The following is a 15,695-nucleotide window of genomic DNA, read 5'->3' on the forward strand; positions in this document are numbered from 1 at the left end:
ACTAGAATATTGCACGCCATGGGAAAAGATAACCCAATATGAGGAAACTCAGCAGACATTAAAAACTGACTTAGCACCCCCAAAACTGGAGACCGTAAAATAATAAAACAAGAATATTTGAAATTATTAAAGAAAGAAAAGAAGGACTAGAAAACATAATAAAAAAGACAGAACTCAGTGAAAATGAATATGCAGATTTAAAAGAAGAATCAAATAGGATTCCAAGAAGTGAAAATTATAGTCACTGAAAGAAAAATCTCAGTGATTGGGTTAAATAGCAGATTAGTGAACCTAGAGAGAATTAGTGAAATGGAAAATCAACTTGAAGAGCTAGTCAAAATTCAGTGCAGAGAGAGAAAAAAGGATGGAAATGTAAAAGAGAGGTTAAGATATACAAAGGACAGAGTTAAGAGGATTTAAAATTTAGTAATATGAGGCCTAGGAGGAGAAATTAGGGAGAATGAGGAAAGGAAAACATTCAGACAGTGGCTGTGAATTATCCAGAGTGAAGGAAACCAGGCCTTCAGATTGTTCCAACCAGGAGAAGAATATACAATCCACACCTGGATGCAGTGCAGTGAGACTGCGAGGGACGTGAAGAAATGGGAACCCTTGGGCAGTGCTGGTGGGAGTGGAAAATGGTTCAGCTGCTGAAGAACACAGCTGAATGGTTTCTCAACAAGTTCAGCACGGCACTGCTGTATGACCCAGCAATTCCACTCTTTAGGTATCTGTCCCCAAAAGAATTGAAAACAGATATTCAAACAAATATTTGCACACCCGTGTTCACAGCAGCACTCTTCACAGTAGCCAAGAGATGAAAACAGCCAAAATGTCCATCAATGGATGGATGAATAAACATCCAGAGAATGGAATAGTATTCAGCCATAAAAAAGAATGAAGTACTGATACCTGCTACAACATACATGAACCATGAAAATACTATGTTAAGTGAAAGAAGGCAGTCACAAAATGATATATATTGTATGATTCCATTTATTCAAATACCCAGAATAGGTAAATCCCTAGAGCAAAGCAGATTAGTGGTTGCCAGGGGTTGGGAGGAGGAGAGAATATGCTTAATGGGCATTTGGTCTCCTTTGGAGGGTGATGAAAGTGTTTTGGAAGTAGACAGAGGCAATGGTCGCACAACATTATCAAAGTACTGAATGTCGCTGAACTGTGCACTTTAAGATGGAAATGTGAATTTCACCTAAAAAAAAAAAAAAGAAAGTAGACAGATGTCATCAAAATTAAAAACTTTGGCTATTCAAAGAATACAATCAAGAAAGTGAAAGAAGGGACACTTGGGTGGCTCAGTCGATTAAGCGTCTACCTTCCACTCAGGTCATGATCCCAGGGTCCTGGGACCGAGTCCTGCATTGGGTTCCCTGCTCAGCAGGGAGCCTGCTTCTCCCTCTTCCTCTGCCTGCCGCTTGCCCTGTTCATGCTCTCTCTCCCTCCCCACCTCTCTGATAAATAAATAATAAATAAATAAATAAATAAATAAATAAATCCTTAAAAAAGAAAGAAAGAAAGTGAAAAGACAAGCCACAGAACGGGAGAAGGTATTTGGAAGGAAGACATATGAGCGGCCAATAAGCACAGGAAGAGCTGACCGACATAATTAGTTACTAGGGAGACGCAAACCAAAATGGCCATGAGATACCGCTTCATACTCACTAGGATGGCTGCAATCAAAAAGATTATAACAAGTGGGGGAGAGGATGCGGAAAAATCAGAACCCTTATACATTGCTGTGGGGAATGTAAAATTATGCCACCACTTTGGAAAACAGTCTGGTAGCTCCTCGAAATGTTAAACAGAGTCAGCATACAAACTAGAAGTTTTATTCCTCGTGGGAAATGAAAACATATTGTCCACACAAAGTAATGTTTGCCGTGGCATTTTCATAACAGCCGAAAAGTGGGAAAAACCTAAATGTTCATCATATTTACTGACAACAAAAAGAAATGAAACACTGATCCAACGTACGACGTGGATGAACCTTGAAAACACGACACTCAGTGAGAGGAGCACAGAAAAGGCCACAAATTACATGATTCCACTTATGCAAAATGTCCCGAATAGGCAAATCTATAGAGACCCTGTCTGGAATTGTAAAATTGTAAATATTTATGCCCCTAACTTGGGAGCAGCCAATTATATAAACCAATTAATAACAAAATTAAAGGAACGCATTGATAATAATATGATAATAGCTGGGGACTTTAACACCCCACTCACAGCAATGGACAGCTCATCCAAGCAGATGATCGACAAGGAAACAAGGGCTTTGAATGACACACTAGGCCAGATGGACTTCACAGATACATTCAGAGCTTTCCATCCTAAAGCAACAGAATACACATTCTTCTTGAGTGCACATGGAACATTCTCCAGAATAGATCACATACTGGGTCACAAATCAGATCTCAAAAGGTCCCAAAAGATAGGGATTCTTCCCTGCATATTTTAGACCACAACGCTTTAAAACTTGAACAAGATCACACTCGACTCCCACTGTTGGTGGGAATGCAAACTGGCGCAGCCACTCTGGAAAACAGCATGGAGGTTCCTCAAACAGTTAAAAACAGAACTACCTATGACCCAGCAATTGCACTACTAGGTATTTATCCAAAAGATACAAACATAGTGATTTGGAGGGGCACATGCACCCCAATGTTTATAGCAGCAATGTCCGCAATAGCCAAACTATTGAAAGAGCCCAGATGTCCATTGACAGATGAATGGATAAAGAAGTTGTGGTATATATACACAATGGAATATTACTCAGCCATCAAAAATTGAAATTTCACCGTTTGCAGTGAAGTGGATGGAACTAGAGGGTATTATGCTAAGCGAAATAAGTCAGTCAGAGAAAGACAAATACCACATGATCTCACTTCTATGTGGAATTTGAGAAACAAAACAGATGATTGTAGGGGAAGGGAGGAAAAAATGAAACAAGATGAAATAAGAGAGGGAGACAAACCGTAAGAGACTCTTAACTACAGGAAACAAACTGAGGGTTGCTGGAGGGGAGGTGGGTGGAGGGTTGGGGTAACAGGGTGATGGGTATCAAGGAGGGCATATGATGTACTGAGCACTGGGTGTTATATGCAACTGATGAATCACTGACCTCTCCCTCTGAGACTAATAATACACTATGTGTTAACTGATTTTAAATAAAAGAAATGAATAAAAAATAAAAAATTAGGAAGAAAAAATGAAAACAAAACAAAACATTAGAATTGTTAGTAAATGAATGCTCATAAAATTCTTTGAGATTAGGAGAAAAACGCCAAGCTAGTCTGAAGATTATTACCCTTTTATGACATTATCATCATCACCACCATCATTACTACTTAATTGGGATGTGAATATCTGCTGAGGAATGTGGACTTTAAAAAGGAAAAATTGAATATGCTTTTAGATAACTTTTATTTGATGAATGTTCCCAAATGCTTAATTTCTAAATATTTCTTCCTGCTTCTTTCCTCTCTTTCTCCTGCTAGGAAAGGCACCAATGCCCAGACCTGGCTACAAGCCTCAGGAGCCCAACGGCTGCAGCTCCTATTTCCTGGGTCTTAAGGTACCAGAAAGTGTATGTACCACCACCATTGTTTTCTTAGTTGATTGGTTTTAACGAAGGCAAGTCCAAGAGTTATCAATGATGGGAGTGATCATTTATGAAATATAGTTGATCAGGATAATTATTTTAAATTGGATACAGAGTAAGGGAGATAATTTTCAAAGAAAGTATCTGATTTCCTTTTATCAGAGGCAGCTGTCCCTCAGATAAGATCTTGTGTAGTGAACTTTAAAGTCACCACTGCAAGTATCAGCCGAATCTTAAGTAATCAAACATCACTTCATATGAAATATGACAAGTTTGACTTATTTAAATTGAGTGAGACTTTCCCTGTGATGTGCTGGAGCCATTGGCACTGACCGGCAAAGACTTTTGCAAGTGGTTGATTTCATGCTGGTAGCATCAAATCATTAATGTTCAGAGTATTAAGATCATAGTGTCTCCACATACCCACCCACATACAAGCACCCAGCCCCCACCCGCACCTCCCATCTAGCCGCTGGCTAAACATTTCTCCTCCTACTGCTGGCTGTTCCCTCAAACTACTGGCCTCCCTTGAAAACAATATAATAAACTGATTGATCTTAAGACCTCTTGGAGGCCCTTTTATCTTTTTTACTTCAGAAAAGAGGTGTTATGTAAAATGTGGGTAGAGGGATTTCACATCTAAGCTATGATTTTGAATTCTGCCTTAATCAAGCTTAATTTCACTTTTCTGCTGATTCAAAAGATTTTACTTTGTAATAGTTTTCTAAGCAGCGTAATGTTTATTCTTCTATCAAAAATGCTGCTCACTGGGGCACCTGGGTGGCTCTGTTGGTCAAGCGTCTGACTTCGGCTCAGGTCATGATCCCAGGGTCCTGGGATTGAGCCCTTCATCAGACTCCCTGCTCAGCGGGGAGTCTGCTTCTCCCTCTTCTTCTGCCGCTCCCCCTGCTTGTGCTCGCTCTCTCTTTCTCTCTCAAATAAATAAATAAATAAATAAAATCTTTAAAAAAGAATGCTGCCCACCAATGTGGCATTTTTGTGCAAATTGGGAAAATGTCCCCTTTCCTCTTCCATTTGTCAGAAATTCATCCTAATATACTGATTGTTAGAAGAGGAAATTTGCCATTGACTAGACATTTTTCTCTTCTTTTCTTTTCTTTTTTACAGATTTATTTATTTATTTGAGCGAGAGAGAGCACACGAGAGAGCAAGGGGAGGAACACAGGGAGAGGGAGAGAGAATCTTAAGCAGACTCGTGCTGAGCGCAGAGCCCAACAAGGGACTGGATCCCACGACCCTGAGATCACAACCTGAGCCAACACCAAGACTCAGACGCTTAACCGACTACATCACCCCGGCACCTGGCTAGACGTTTTCCTTAATAAACACACAAATCTATGATGTCTTGTGGGGAGATGTCCCCTTTGATACGACGCTTTCACATACCGCATAACCTGCACGGCCATATGCCCAGCCTTGTCCACAATCATCAAGATGTGTGTAGACACAGAGGAAAGGCAATCTCTTTCAGATATGTATTTATATTAGAGAAATCCCCTTTTTTGGCTACTATACTTGATACCGATTTAGTAGCTATGAAAGTGGTATCGAAACCTCTATAGAAATGTACCAGTGGGTGGAAATTATTAACATGGACACATTAATGCTTCAACAAGGCTCAACTTGTCAACAAATTTTTCTCTTCCTCATTCTTGAAACCTCCCTCTCCCTATCACTGTTTTGCTGTAGAATCCTTTGTTCTAGGAACTCGGTGAGGATGTTGATACTTAGTAACGAGACGTGCATGGCCAGTGTCAGCACCAGAAGACATAAGGGACACGGCTGGCAGCACAAACCACATTCCTAGTGAACCTGCCCCAATCCTGTATTTTCCTATACAACCTCTCAGGCTCTTACCCCAGGATGGGCTTGCAGTCTCGGAGGCATTAGTCCGCTGCAGCCCCCTTTACCTGGCAAAGGAATAAACTATGTCCCTTCTTTATCCCCAACTCTGTCTTCACATTACATATTTTGGCTCCGGAGCACAGAGGTCAGTTTTCAACAACAGTATGCACTCTATTTTGGGAGTAATGTCATTTTGTTTATCGGTACAAGTATTCTTTAGAACTAGTTCAAGAATTTCCAATTTAGTTGACTTGATGATAGCGACTATACTCACCAGATTTTGCTACCTCCGCTGTGATAGATGTTTAGCTGTAGGGATGAGGTACAAGCAAAATGGAAGGAAGCAGTGATAGGGATCTGCCCAGAAATGCAGAGCCCATGCTGTTGTCTTGTCTAGTGAATTACATTACCTCTCAATGTAACAGTGTGTTTTCTTCCCTTTTTCTCAGAAGGGCATTTTAAACTACCAATGTCCATATTCTGCTTTAGGTGGCCTTGGAGTAAAAGTTCAAAAGGGGGGAACTTAAGGAGACCCAAGTGGAAAGGATCTATAATAGCTGATTAATCAATCCCCACCTATATTGTGAAACCAGATTTCCACAATTTCCCCTCGGGTCCAAGTCTATATGATCAGAAGTGCCAAAGATTCTAAGATGCTCTACCTGCGTCTCGACACCTCTGGTCCAAACTCTTTCATAGACCACAGAACGATCGCTCCCTGTAATCATTCATTCTGTCATGTCTCCGCCTTGCTCCAGAGTCTTTATCAATTCTTACCAGTTACTTTGGAAGTCAGGGCCATCCACCGACTTGCCTTTCTCTCTAATTAAAAAGTAATAAACAAACAAACAAACAAATTCGTCCCTGCTAAGCCCTTGAAAGACTAAACAAACCGACTTGCTCACATATGATTTGTTCATATCTCCTTCCTTTCCCTGATACACCCTAAGTCTAACCTCATTCCTCATAATCCTCTCCAAAGAAACCCATGTAGAGTCATCAGACTCTAGATGTGGCATTCTACGAACTTCACTACTCAGTTTATGCCACAGCATTTATAACTGTTTATAGGATGCTTAATACGTGTGTGTGTGTGTGTGCGCGCGTGTGTGTGTTAGATCTTGCCATTGACCACAGTCCGCCTGTGGTCAGGAACCACATGTTCTAGAGCCCGCTCTGCTCCCCGACACATACACACACCTTTAAAACAGTGCTGTGTGGGATGGGTCCCTGATAAATGCTGGTGACCGCTTGATGAACTAAGGCTTAATTTTTCATACTTCTGAGCCTTCAGATCCTTTGTTCAAGCGAAATCTCACATTACATAGGTCTTAGTTGAAGTCCCATAGCTTTGCCTTCTTCACTAACCTTCTGATCTCTATTTTCATCACTGTAGTGGCCTGTGACTTTGAAAATTACCAAATCTAAAAGAAAAAGAAGAAAATGGGCTATTCAGAGTTAAGAAACTAATAACTAAACCATGACGGAAACTTAACATCCTGTGACTGTCAACCGGATGTGTTCTCCCGAGTGGCTGGCATTTCAGAATTGATCTGCGCGTGTAGCAGGAATTCGAGGACTGGCTAGCTCATAACAAGGAGGGCAAGGTTGCCTGAGGTCGTTGGTCTAAACGTGGCGTTTTCTTCCTTCGCTTTTCCGCAGATGGACTTGGGCATTCCGGCAATGACCAAGTGCTGCAACCAGCTGGATGTCTGTTATGACACTTGTGGTGCCAATAAGTATCGCTGTGATGCAAAATTCCGGTGGTGTCTCCACTCCATCTGTTCTGACCTGAAGCGGAGTCTGGGCTTTGTCTCCAAAGTGGAAGGTAGGTCTCTTAAGGGCATCTACTGGTGAGCAGGGAGTTCTGTTCCTGTTTTCTTACAGAAATGTATCCAGAGCTCCTCGATGCAAAGAGACCATTAGAGCTCCCCTAACTTTCTTTCTAGAACACTGTGATGAACATAGGAAGGGTAAAGGAAGATTCTGGACATTCCTTCGCTAAAGTTCTTGCTGTCCTGCCCAGGAGCTGCTGGCCCCATTCCTGATGGACAGGGCCACACCAAAGCCTTCCCAGAGATATAAAAATCTATCCTTTAAGACCGGACAAAGAGTTGCCCAACTGGCTTTGGTTATTCATTCCACTATTAAATAATTTTCCATATCAGGAGTTATTTTGTATAGGACCACTTGGTTTGGTGTAAGCTCTTTTTGCCTTATTTTGTTCTCAGTTGGGCAAAGAATTTTTAAAAACCTATGTGTAAAGCTCTCTGTATACTTGAGGATAATTTTTTTTAAAAAACTGCATAGCTACCCAGTTTCTAGTGCTGATTGTGTAATTTCTTTTCCCTAATTCACCTTAGGAAAAGCTTTAATCCTTTAGTTTCCAAAACTAGAACATTACATCTAGGTATTAGCATTATGTATTTTTAGATGGCAAAGTGACGTTTAAGGCTTATAAGGAGCTGGCCTCATGCCACTGAGAAAGTCAGCCGTAGAAAGAATCTTAAATTGTTTTCATAGATCAATGTCTAGAGTGTAGTCCCAAAGGGAATGTGTGAAGGCTTGAAAATATGAAGAATTAATTAGGCCCCGTAAAGGGAGTATTACACTATCTGTACCGACAAAAGGTGAAGAAGTACCCGCTGCTAATCTAGGGTCAGGTGGAGTTACTTCCTCTAAGCAATGTTCTATTGATTCTCTCTCCTCAATATCTCTTTGATATACCACTTGCCTGGTTACTGCAAGTTAATCTAATCTCTGGGTCCCATCCAATCTATTTTTCCCCATAGGGACCAGATATATTTTTGTACCACTTGAATCAGTCATTTCCACCCTCTGTGTAAGTCCTCTAGTTGGTTCCTCTTCCTTGGGATAAAACGAAACTCCTTAGTATGATGAACATAGCCCTTTCTGATCCAGCCCTACCACACCTCTCCAGCATCATCGTGCTTATTTCTGATTTCTCTCCTGACTTCTGCCATTCCAAACTCCTTGGGTTGATGGACCATATCTTTCTGCCTCTACAGTTCCCTCTGCTTGGAACATTCTGATCATTCATTTTGTTGTTGTTGTTGTTAAACAGCTTTATTGAGATATAATTCACATACTATATAATTGAACCATTCAAATGCTTTTACAATATGTTGAGAGAACTATGCAGTCAGCCCCACAATCAATTTTAGAACATTTTCATCCCTCCAAAAGGAAACCCCATAGCCATGAGCAATCCCATTCCATCTTTCCCCTGCCAGGCCCTTGACAGCCATGAATCTGCTTTCTACCTCTATTGATTTCCTATTCTGGATATTTCATAGAAATAGAATCATAAAATATGTGGTCTTCTGTGACTGGGTTCTTTAACTCAGCAAGGTTATCCATGTGGTAGCATGTATCAGTATTTCATTCCTTCTTACTGCTAAATTATATTCCATTATATGGATATAATGTATTTTTTTAATTCATCAAATGAAGGACATTTGGGTTGTTTCCACCTTTTGTCTATCATGAAAAATTCTGGTATAAACATTGATGTATGGGTTTTTGTAGAAACATACTTTTTTTTTATTTCTCTTGAGTACATATCTGGGAGGGGAATTCTGGGTTATAATGGAAATTTTATGACAAACTGTTTTCCAAAACAGCTATACCATTTTACACTCCCCCCAGCAATGTATAGAAGTTCCAATTTCTCTACATCCTTACCAACCCTTGTTATTATCTGTCATTTTTTTTAAGTTTATTTATTTAAGCAAGCTCCACACCCAACACGGGGCTCGAACTCACAGCCGGAGATTGAGTCACATGCTCTTCTGATGAGCCAGCCAGTTGTCCCTTTGTCTTTTTAATCATAGACCCCAGCAAATGTGAACCGGTACCACATTGTGGTTTTGATTTGCATTTCCCTGACTGCTTATGATGAGCACCTTTTTATGTGCTTATTGGCCATTAAATATTTGCTTTGGAGAAATGTCTATTCAGATCCTTTGCCTCTCTTTAAATTGGGTTACTTGTCTTTTTATTATTGAGTTGTAAGAGTTCCTTATATATTCTGGACACGGGTACCTTATCGAACATAGGTTTCACTAATATTTTCTCTCACTTTGTGGGTTTTTTACTTTCTTGATGAAATTACTTGTAAAGCAGAAATTTTACGTTTTTATTAAGTCCAATTTATCTATTTTTTTCTTTTGTTGCTTGTACTTTTGGTGTCATATATGAGAAGGCTTTGCTTACCCCAAGGCCACAAAGATTTGCTCTTCTAAGAGTTTCTTCTTCTAAGAGTTTTGTTTTAGCTTATACATTTAGATCTATGATCCACTTTTAGTTAATTTTTGCATGTGATTTAAGAAAGAGGTCCAAATACATTCTTCTGTATGTGGATATACAGATGTTCCTGCATATTGCTGAAAGACTATTCTTTCTCACATTCAATTGTTTTTGCACCCTTATCAAAAATCAGTTGAACATACATGCAGTGTTTATTTCTAGACTTTCAATTCTATTCCACTGATCTACGCCAGTGCCACACTGTCTTTATTACTGTGGTGTTGTAGTAAGCTTTGAAATCAAGAAGTGTCCTTCAACTTTGTCCTTTTTCCACGATTGTTTTGGATATACTGGATGCTTTGCATTTCCATATGAATTTTAGGATCAGCTTGTCAATTTCTGCAAGAAATGGCAGTTGGAATTTTGATAGGGCTTCTGTTAAATCTATAGATCAATTTGAGGCATATTACCATCTTAACAAAATAATTTTTTCTGATCAATGAACATGAATGTCTTCCCATTTATTTGGATCTTCTTTAATTTCTTTCAACAATGTCTTATAGTTTTCAGAGCACAAGTCTTACACTTCTTTTGTTTAATTTATTCATAAGTATTAATTTATTCATTTTGTTGTTATTGTAAACAAAATTTTCTTAACTTTATTTTTAGATTATTTATTAATAACATACAGAAATACAACTGATTTTGTATATTGATCTATTATCCTGCAACCTTGCTGAATTCACTTATTAATTTTAATAGATTTTAGTGGATTCCTTAGGTTTTTTCTATACACAAGATAATGCCATCTACAAATCATTCTCCTTTCCAATTTGGATGCCTTTTTATATATTCATCTTGCCAATTGTCCTGTCTAGAACTTCCAGTACAATACTGAACAGAAGTGGTGAGAGCAATGTAGAGAGCAAATAAACAAATGGTACCAAAAAACCAAAGGACCAAAGAAGCAATCAAAAGAGAAATAAAAAAAATATTGAGGGGCACCTGTGGGTCACTCAGTTAAGCGTCTGACTCCTTTTTTTTTTTAAGATTTATTTAATTTTATTTTAAAGAGAGAGAGAAAGACTGTGATGGGGAGGGGCAGATGGAGAGGGAGAGAGAGAAATCCAAACAGACTCCCTGCCCTGCACAGAGCCTGATGTGGGGCTTGCTCTCAATCCTGAGATTGTGACCTCAGCTGAATTCGAGAGTTGGACACTTAACTGACGGAGCCCCCCAGGCACCCCAGCATCTGACTCTTGATTTCGGCTAGGTCATGATCTCACAGTTGTGAGATTGAGCCCTGCATCGGGTTCCACACTCATCAGAGAGTCTGCTTGAGATTCTTTCCCTCTGTCCCTCCCCCTACTCTCTCTCTTTAAAATAAATAAAGAAATCTTTAAAAAAAATATTGAGACAAATGAAAATGAAAATGCAACATATCTAAACTTAAGAGCTGCAGCAAAAGCAGTACTAAGAGGGAAATTCCTAGCCATAAAATGCCTATATCAAGAAAAAAAGAAAGATCTTAAACAAACTAGCTTCACACCTCAAGCAACTGGAAAAAGAAAAGCAATAGAGCCCAAAGTTAGTAGAAGAAAGGGAATAACAACGATCAGAGCAGAATTAATGAAATGAAGGCTAAAATAATAATGGAAAATATAGATGAAAGTAGGAGCTATTTTTTTAAAAGATGAACAAAATAGGCAAACCTGTATCTAGACTCACTAAAAACAAAAAAGAGAGAACTCAAATAAATAAAATCAGAAATGGAAGAGGAGACATTACAACTAACACCACGGAAATACAAAGGATCACAAGAGACTACTATGGATAATTATATGCCAACAAATTGGACAACTGAGGAGAAATGGGTAAATTCCTGGAAACACAACCTGCCAAGACTGCATAATGAAAAAACTGAATCTGAATAAACTGATCATCAGTAAGGTGGTTGAATCAGCAATCAAAAATCTCCCAACAAATGAACAAGATGGACTTTTAAAGTGGCTTCAACATTTAAAGAAGAATTGATCATCCATTTAAATGGCTTCAACATTTAAAGAATTAATACCCATCCTTTCCAAACTCTTCTAAAAAATAGAAGAGGAGGGAACACTTCCAAACTCACTTTATGAGGCCAGCATTACCCTGATACCCAAACTAGACAAGAACACTACAAGAAAAGAAAATTACAGGTCAGTATCCCTGATGAACATAGATGCAAAAATCTTTAACAGAATTTTAGCAGACCTAATTCAACAATACATTATAAGGATTGTACACCATGGTCAAGTGGAATTTATTCAAGGGATGCAAGTAAGTTTCAACATCAGCAAACCAGACAGTGTGATACACCACATGAACAAAATGAACAAGATGAAGAATGAATATCATATAGTCATCTCAATAGATGCAGAAAAAGCATTTAACGAAATTCAATATCCATTTGTGATAAAAACTCTCAACAATAGGTAGAGGGGGAACATACCTCAACATAATAAAGGCCATACCTGACAAGCCCACAGATAACATCATGCTCAATGGAGAAAAGCTGAAAGCTTTCCCTCTGAGATCAGGAATAAGACAAGAATGCTCACTTTCACCACTTTTATTTCACATAGTATTGGAAGTATCCTGGCCAGAGCAATTAGGCAAGAAGAAATAAAAGACATCTAAATTGGAATGGAAGATGTAAAACTATCACTATTTGCAGATGACATGATATTGTATATGTAAAACCCTAAAGACTCCACCAAAATACTATTAGAACTAATAAACAAATTCAGTAAAGTCACAGGATACAAAATTAATATACAAAAAATCAGTTTTGGGGCGCCTGGGTGGCACAGCGGTTGAGCGTCTGCCTTCGGCTCAGGGCATGATCCCGGCATTATGGGATCGAGCCCCACATCAGGCTCCTCTGCTGGGAGCCTGCTTCTTCCTCTCCCACTCCCCCTGCTTGTGTTCCCTCTCTCGCTGGCTGTCTCTATCTCTGTCAAATAAATAAATAAAATCTTTAAAAAAAAATCAGTTTTGTTTCTGTACACTAACAATGAATTATCAGAGAGAGAAATTTAAAAATTTTTTCATTTACAATTGCATCAGAAAGAATAAAATACCCAGGAATAAATTTAGCCAAGGAAGTGGAAGACCTGTGCATTGAAATATATAAGACATTGATGAAAGAACTGAGAATGACACAAATAAATGGAAAGATATTCTGTGATCATGGATTAAAAGAATTAATATTCTTTTTTCTTTTAAGATTTTATTTATTTGACAGAGAGAGACAGTGAGAGAGGGAACACAGTCAAGGTGAGTGGGAGAGGGAGAAGCAGGCTTCCCGCCAAGCAGGGAGCCCGATGCAGGGCTCGATCCCAGGACCCTGGGATCATGACCTGAGCCAAAGGCAGATGCCTAACGGCTGAGCCACCCAGGTGCCCCAAAAGAATTAATATTCTTAAAACGTGCATACTACCCAAAACAACCTACAGGTTCAATGCAATCCCTATCAAAATTCAAATGGAAGGTGTTCTGAGATGCCTTCCCTAATAACCCTTACCCCCAAAAGGATAGAGACTCTTTCTGTGGGTTCCCATACAACCTTAATATCACTTCTATCATGGTGTAGTGTAACCATTTGTTTACCTATCCATCTTGTCCGCCTCTGTCCAAACTGTGAATACTTGGGTTGGGATGTCTTTGGTCTTTGTATCCCAGATGACTAACAGAATTACTGACCAACACACATGTTTTTTCAATGAGTGAATTGTTATTCATCCCACACTTGAACAGAGAAGGCTATAGGAAACATAGTGGAGTTATCTGGGTGAGTATTCTGCAAAAATGGTAGAGTTTCCATGGAGTGAGCACAGTGGTATGGGAGTTCTGATTGCTAAACATGATTTAGACCTGGAGGCCCATAAAAGAAGGGTACCCCAAAGTATATTCTGCTTTACTAGTTTGGATGGAAGCTTATGAAAAAACTTCTCTTACATGTATGTTTTTCTTTTTAATTCTGTATTTGGCTTACTGCCTTAACCTTCCTCCAGATATCATGTCATCCTTGGAATTACACTGCTTCTTAAAATTACTCAATCTACTTCAGGTAGTCTAGTATATTAACCTTTTATTTCTCTTCATCTTTTTCAAGTAGCTTGTGATTCTCTGGCTGATACTGTGTTCAATACTGTATGGACCTTGGGCTGCCGACCTTTTATGAATAGCCAACGGGCAGCCTGCATCTGTGCAGAAGAAGAGAAAGTAGAATTATGAGAAAGAGGTGATCTCTTCCTGGTTTTGAATGATGCCACAGCTGTCAGTCTCTGAGATGGTAGTGTGGCAGATGTGTCTCCTCCTTGCTTCCAAAAGTTTGGATACCACAAAGCAAGAGAAAGAAAACCTTGTTCTACTAGCTGAGAAGTGAGTCCCATCCTTTGAGGAGAACTGGAAAAAAGCCATGGAGTGATTTGAAGACTACTCTTCATTTTAACGATGGTCTCCCCAGCCGAAACACATTTGCCTGGCAATTCAGTTCTTAGTTTAAAGACTAAAATAAAGACTAAAACACTGGGATTCCTGGACTTGGTAATTATATTCATAAGTGAAATTTTGCAGAGTCCAACCATTTGGGAGGCAAGGACTTTCCTCTGGTTCATCTTTCAGTTGCCAGTAAGCATCTCACATTTAATAAAGTGTATTTTTTAGAAAAGAAATGAATGAATTCCATTATCACCAATGTACTTCCATTTCACTTAGAAGAGAACAGAACCCAGCCTGGTAAGTTCCACTGATGATAACCATCATTCCCACTGGTGCTGGAGAGATGAGAACAGGTGGGAAAGGTCAGAGACTTACCTGGTTAAGGCCAATGAAGGTGGAGGTCAGATGGAGTTAGGTCTCTGAGGTTCCATTTTTTCCTTCAACGAACTATTCCTGTTGATATTCCCAATTCCTAAGTGGTGTTAGTGTCATGTTAAGATCTGAGAAGTACGTGGTAAAAATTGCCACTGCAGATAGCTAGGTAAAGTCCCTGAAATCTGGGGGGACACAAATGGTCAGTCCGTAAACTATGTTTCTTAACTCTGACTACAGATTAGAATCACCGGAGGACCATTAAAAAACAAAGAATTTCTGGGGGTGGTATCTACCTATTGGTGGATAAACGCTCCCCACCTGATTCTGACGCACTGGGAAGGCTGAGATCCACTAAGGTCAGGGATTGGCAAATGAAGCTCATGGGCCAAATCAGGCCTAACGTCTGCCTCTGTGAAGTTTTCTTGGAGCGCAGCCATGCTCTCCTTGGTTTATGGCGCGCCTGTGCTACAGCCTCAGAGCTGAATACTCGTGACAGACTGCACGGCCAGAAAGCCTAAAATGTTTACCATTTGGCCCTTGACAGAAAAAGTTGGCCAATTGCTGACCTAGGTCATTCTGTCTTTCCCTTCCTTTTGTTAAATTTACTGGTTGCATTAAGAATTGTTGGTGATAGTCATTTCTAAAAAGAACAAGAAGAAAATCTGTTTCCTGATCTTATGTAAAGCCATAAAATTAATTGGCATAATAAGAAATTGCATTTGATTGCATATAAAATTTATCCCTGTAGTTTATAATATTTATTTCAATAAAATTTATTAAGCATCTACCTACAAAATAGAGTATGGTATAATTTTACATCTTTTTCTATTGCCTTATTAGTCTGAGGGCATAGAATGCCAGATAAGAGGGCATATGGTACCGAATTTTGTCTACAGTTCATTGAATCTCTTAAATGCATGTTAATAAATTTTTTTAAAGATTTATTTATTTTAGGGGGGAGGAGGGGCAGAGGGAGAGAGAATCTCAAGCAGACTCCATGTTGAATGGAGCCCGACTCGGGGCTCGATCTCACGATTCTGAGATCACAACCTGAGCTAAAACCAAGAGTTGGACACTT

General features: G+C 39.3%; 1 protein-coding gene across 2 annotated transcripts in view; it reads left to right on the forward strand.

Annotated features, from left to right (window-relative positions):
- Positions 1-15,590, forward strand: part of PLA2G12B (phospholipase A2 group XIIB) — a 22,189-nt gene extending 6,599 nt beyond the window's left edge. Inside the window, exons 2-4 of one of the 2 annotated variants that reach the window (XM_008696023.2) lie at positions 3,519-3,607; positions 7,151-7,316; positions 13,914-15,590. In XM_008696023.2, the coding sequence (XP_008694245.1) occupies positions 3,519-3,607; positions 7,151-7,316; positions 13,914-14,035 (377 nt within the window). In that variant the 3' untranslated portion in view covers positions 14,036-15,590. The remainder of the gene's footprint in view (positions 1-3,518; positions 3,608-7,150; positions 7,317-13,913) is intronic. The other variant, XM_040624533.1, reaches the window with a different exon arrangement.
- Positions 15,591-15,695: the final 105 nt, after the last annotated feature.

The sequence above is a fragment of the Ursus maritimus genome, unplaced genomic scaffold (genome assembly GCF_017311325.1).
Source record: "Ursus maritimus isolate PB19 unplaced genomic scaffold, ASM1731132v1 scaffold_7, whole genome shotgun sequence".
Lineage (NCBI taxonomy): Eukaryota > Metazoa > Chordata > Mammalia > Carnivora > Ursidae > Ursus > Ursus maritimus.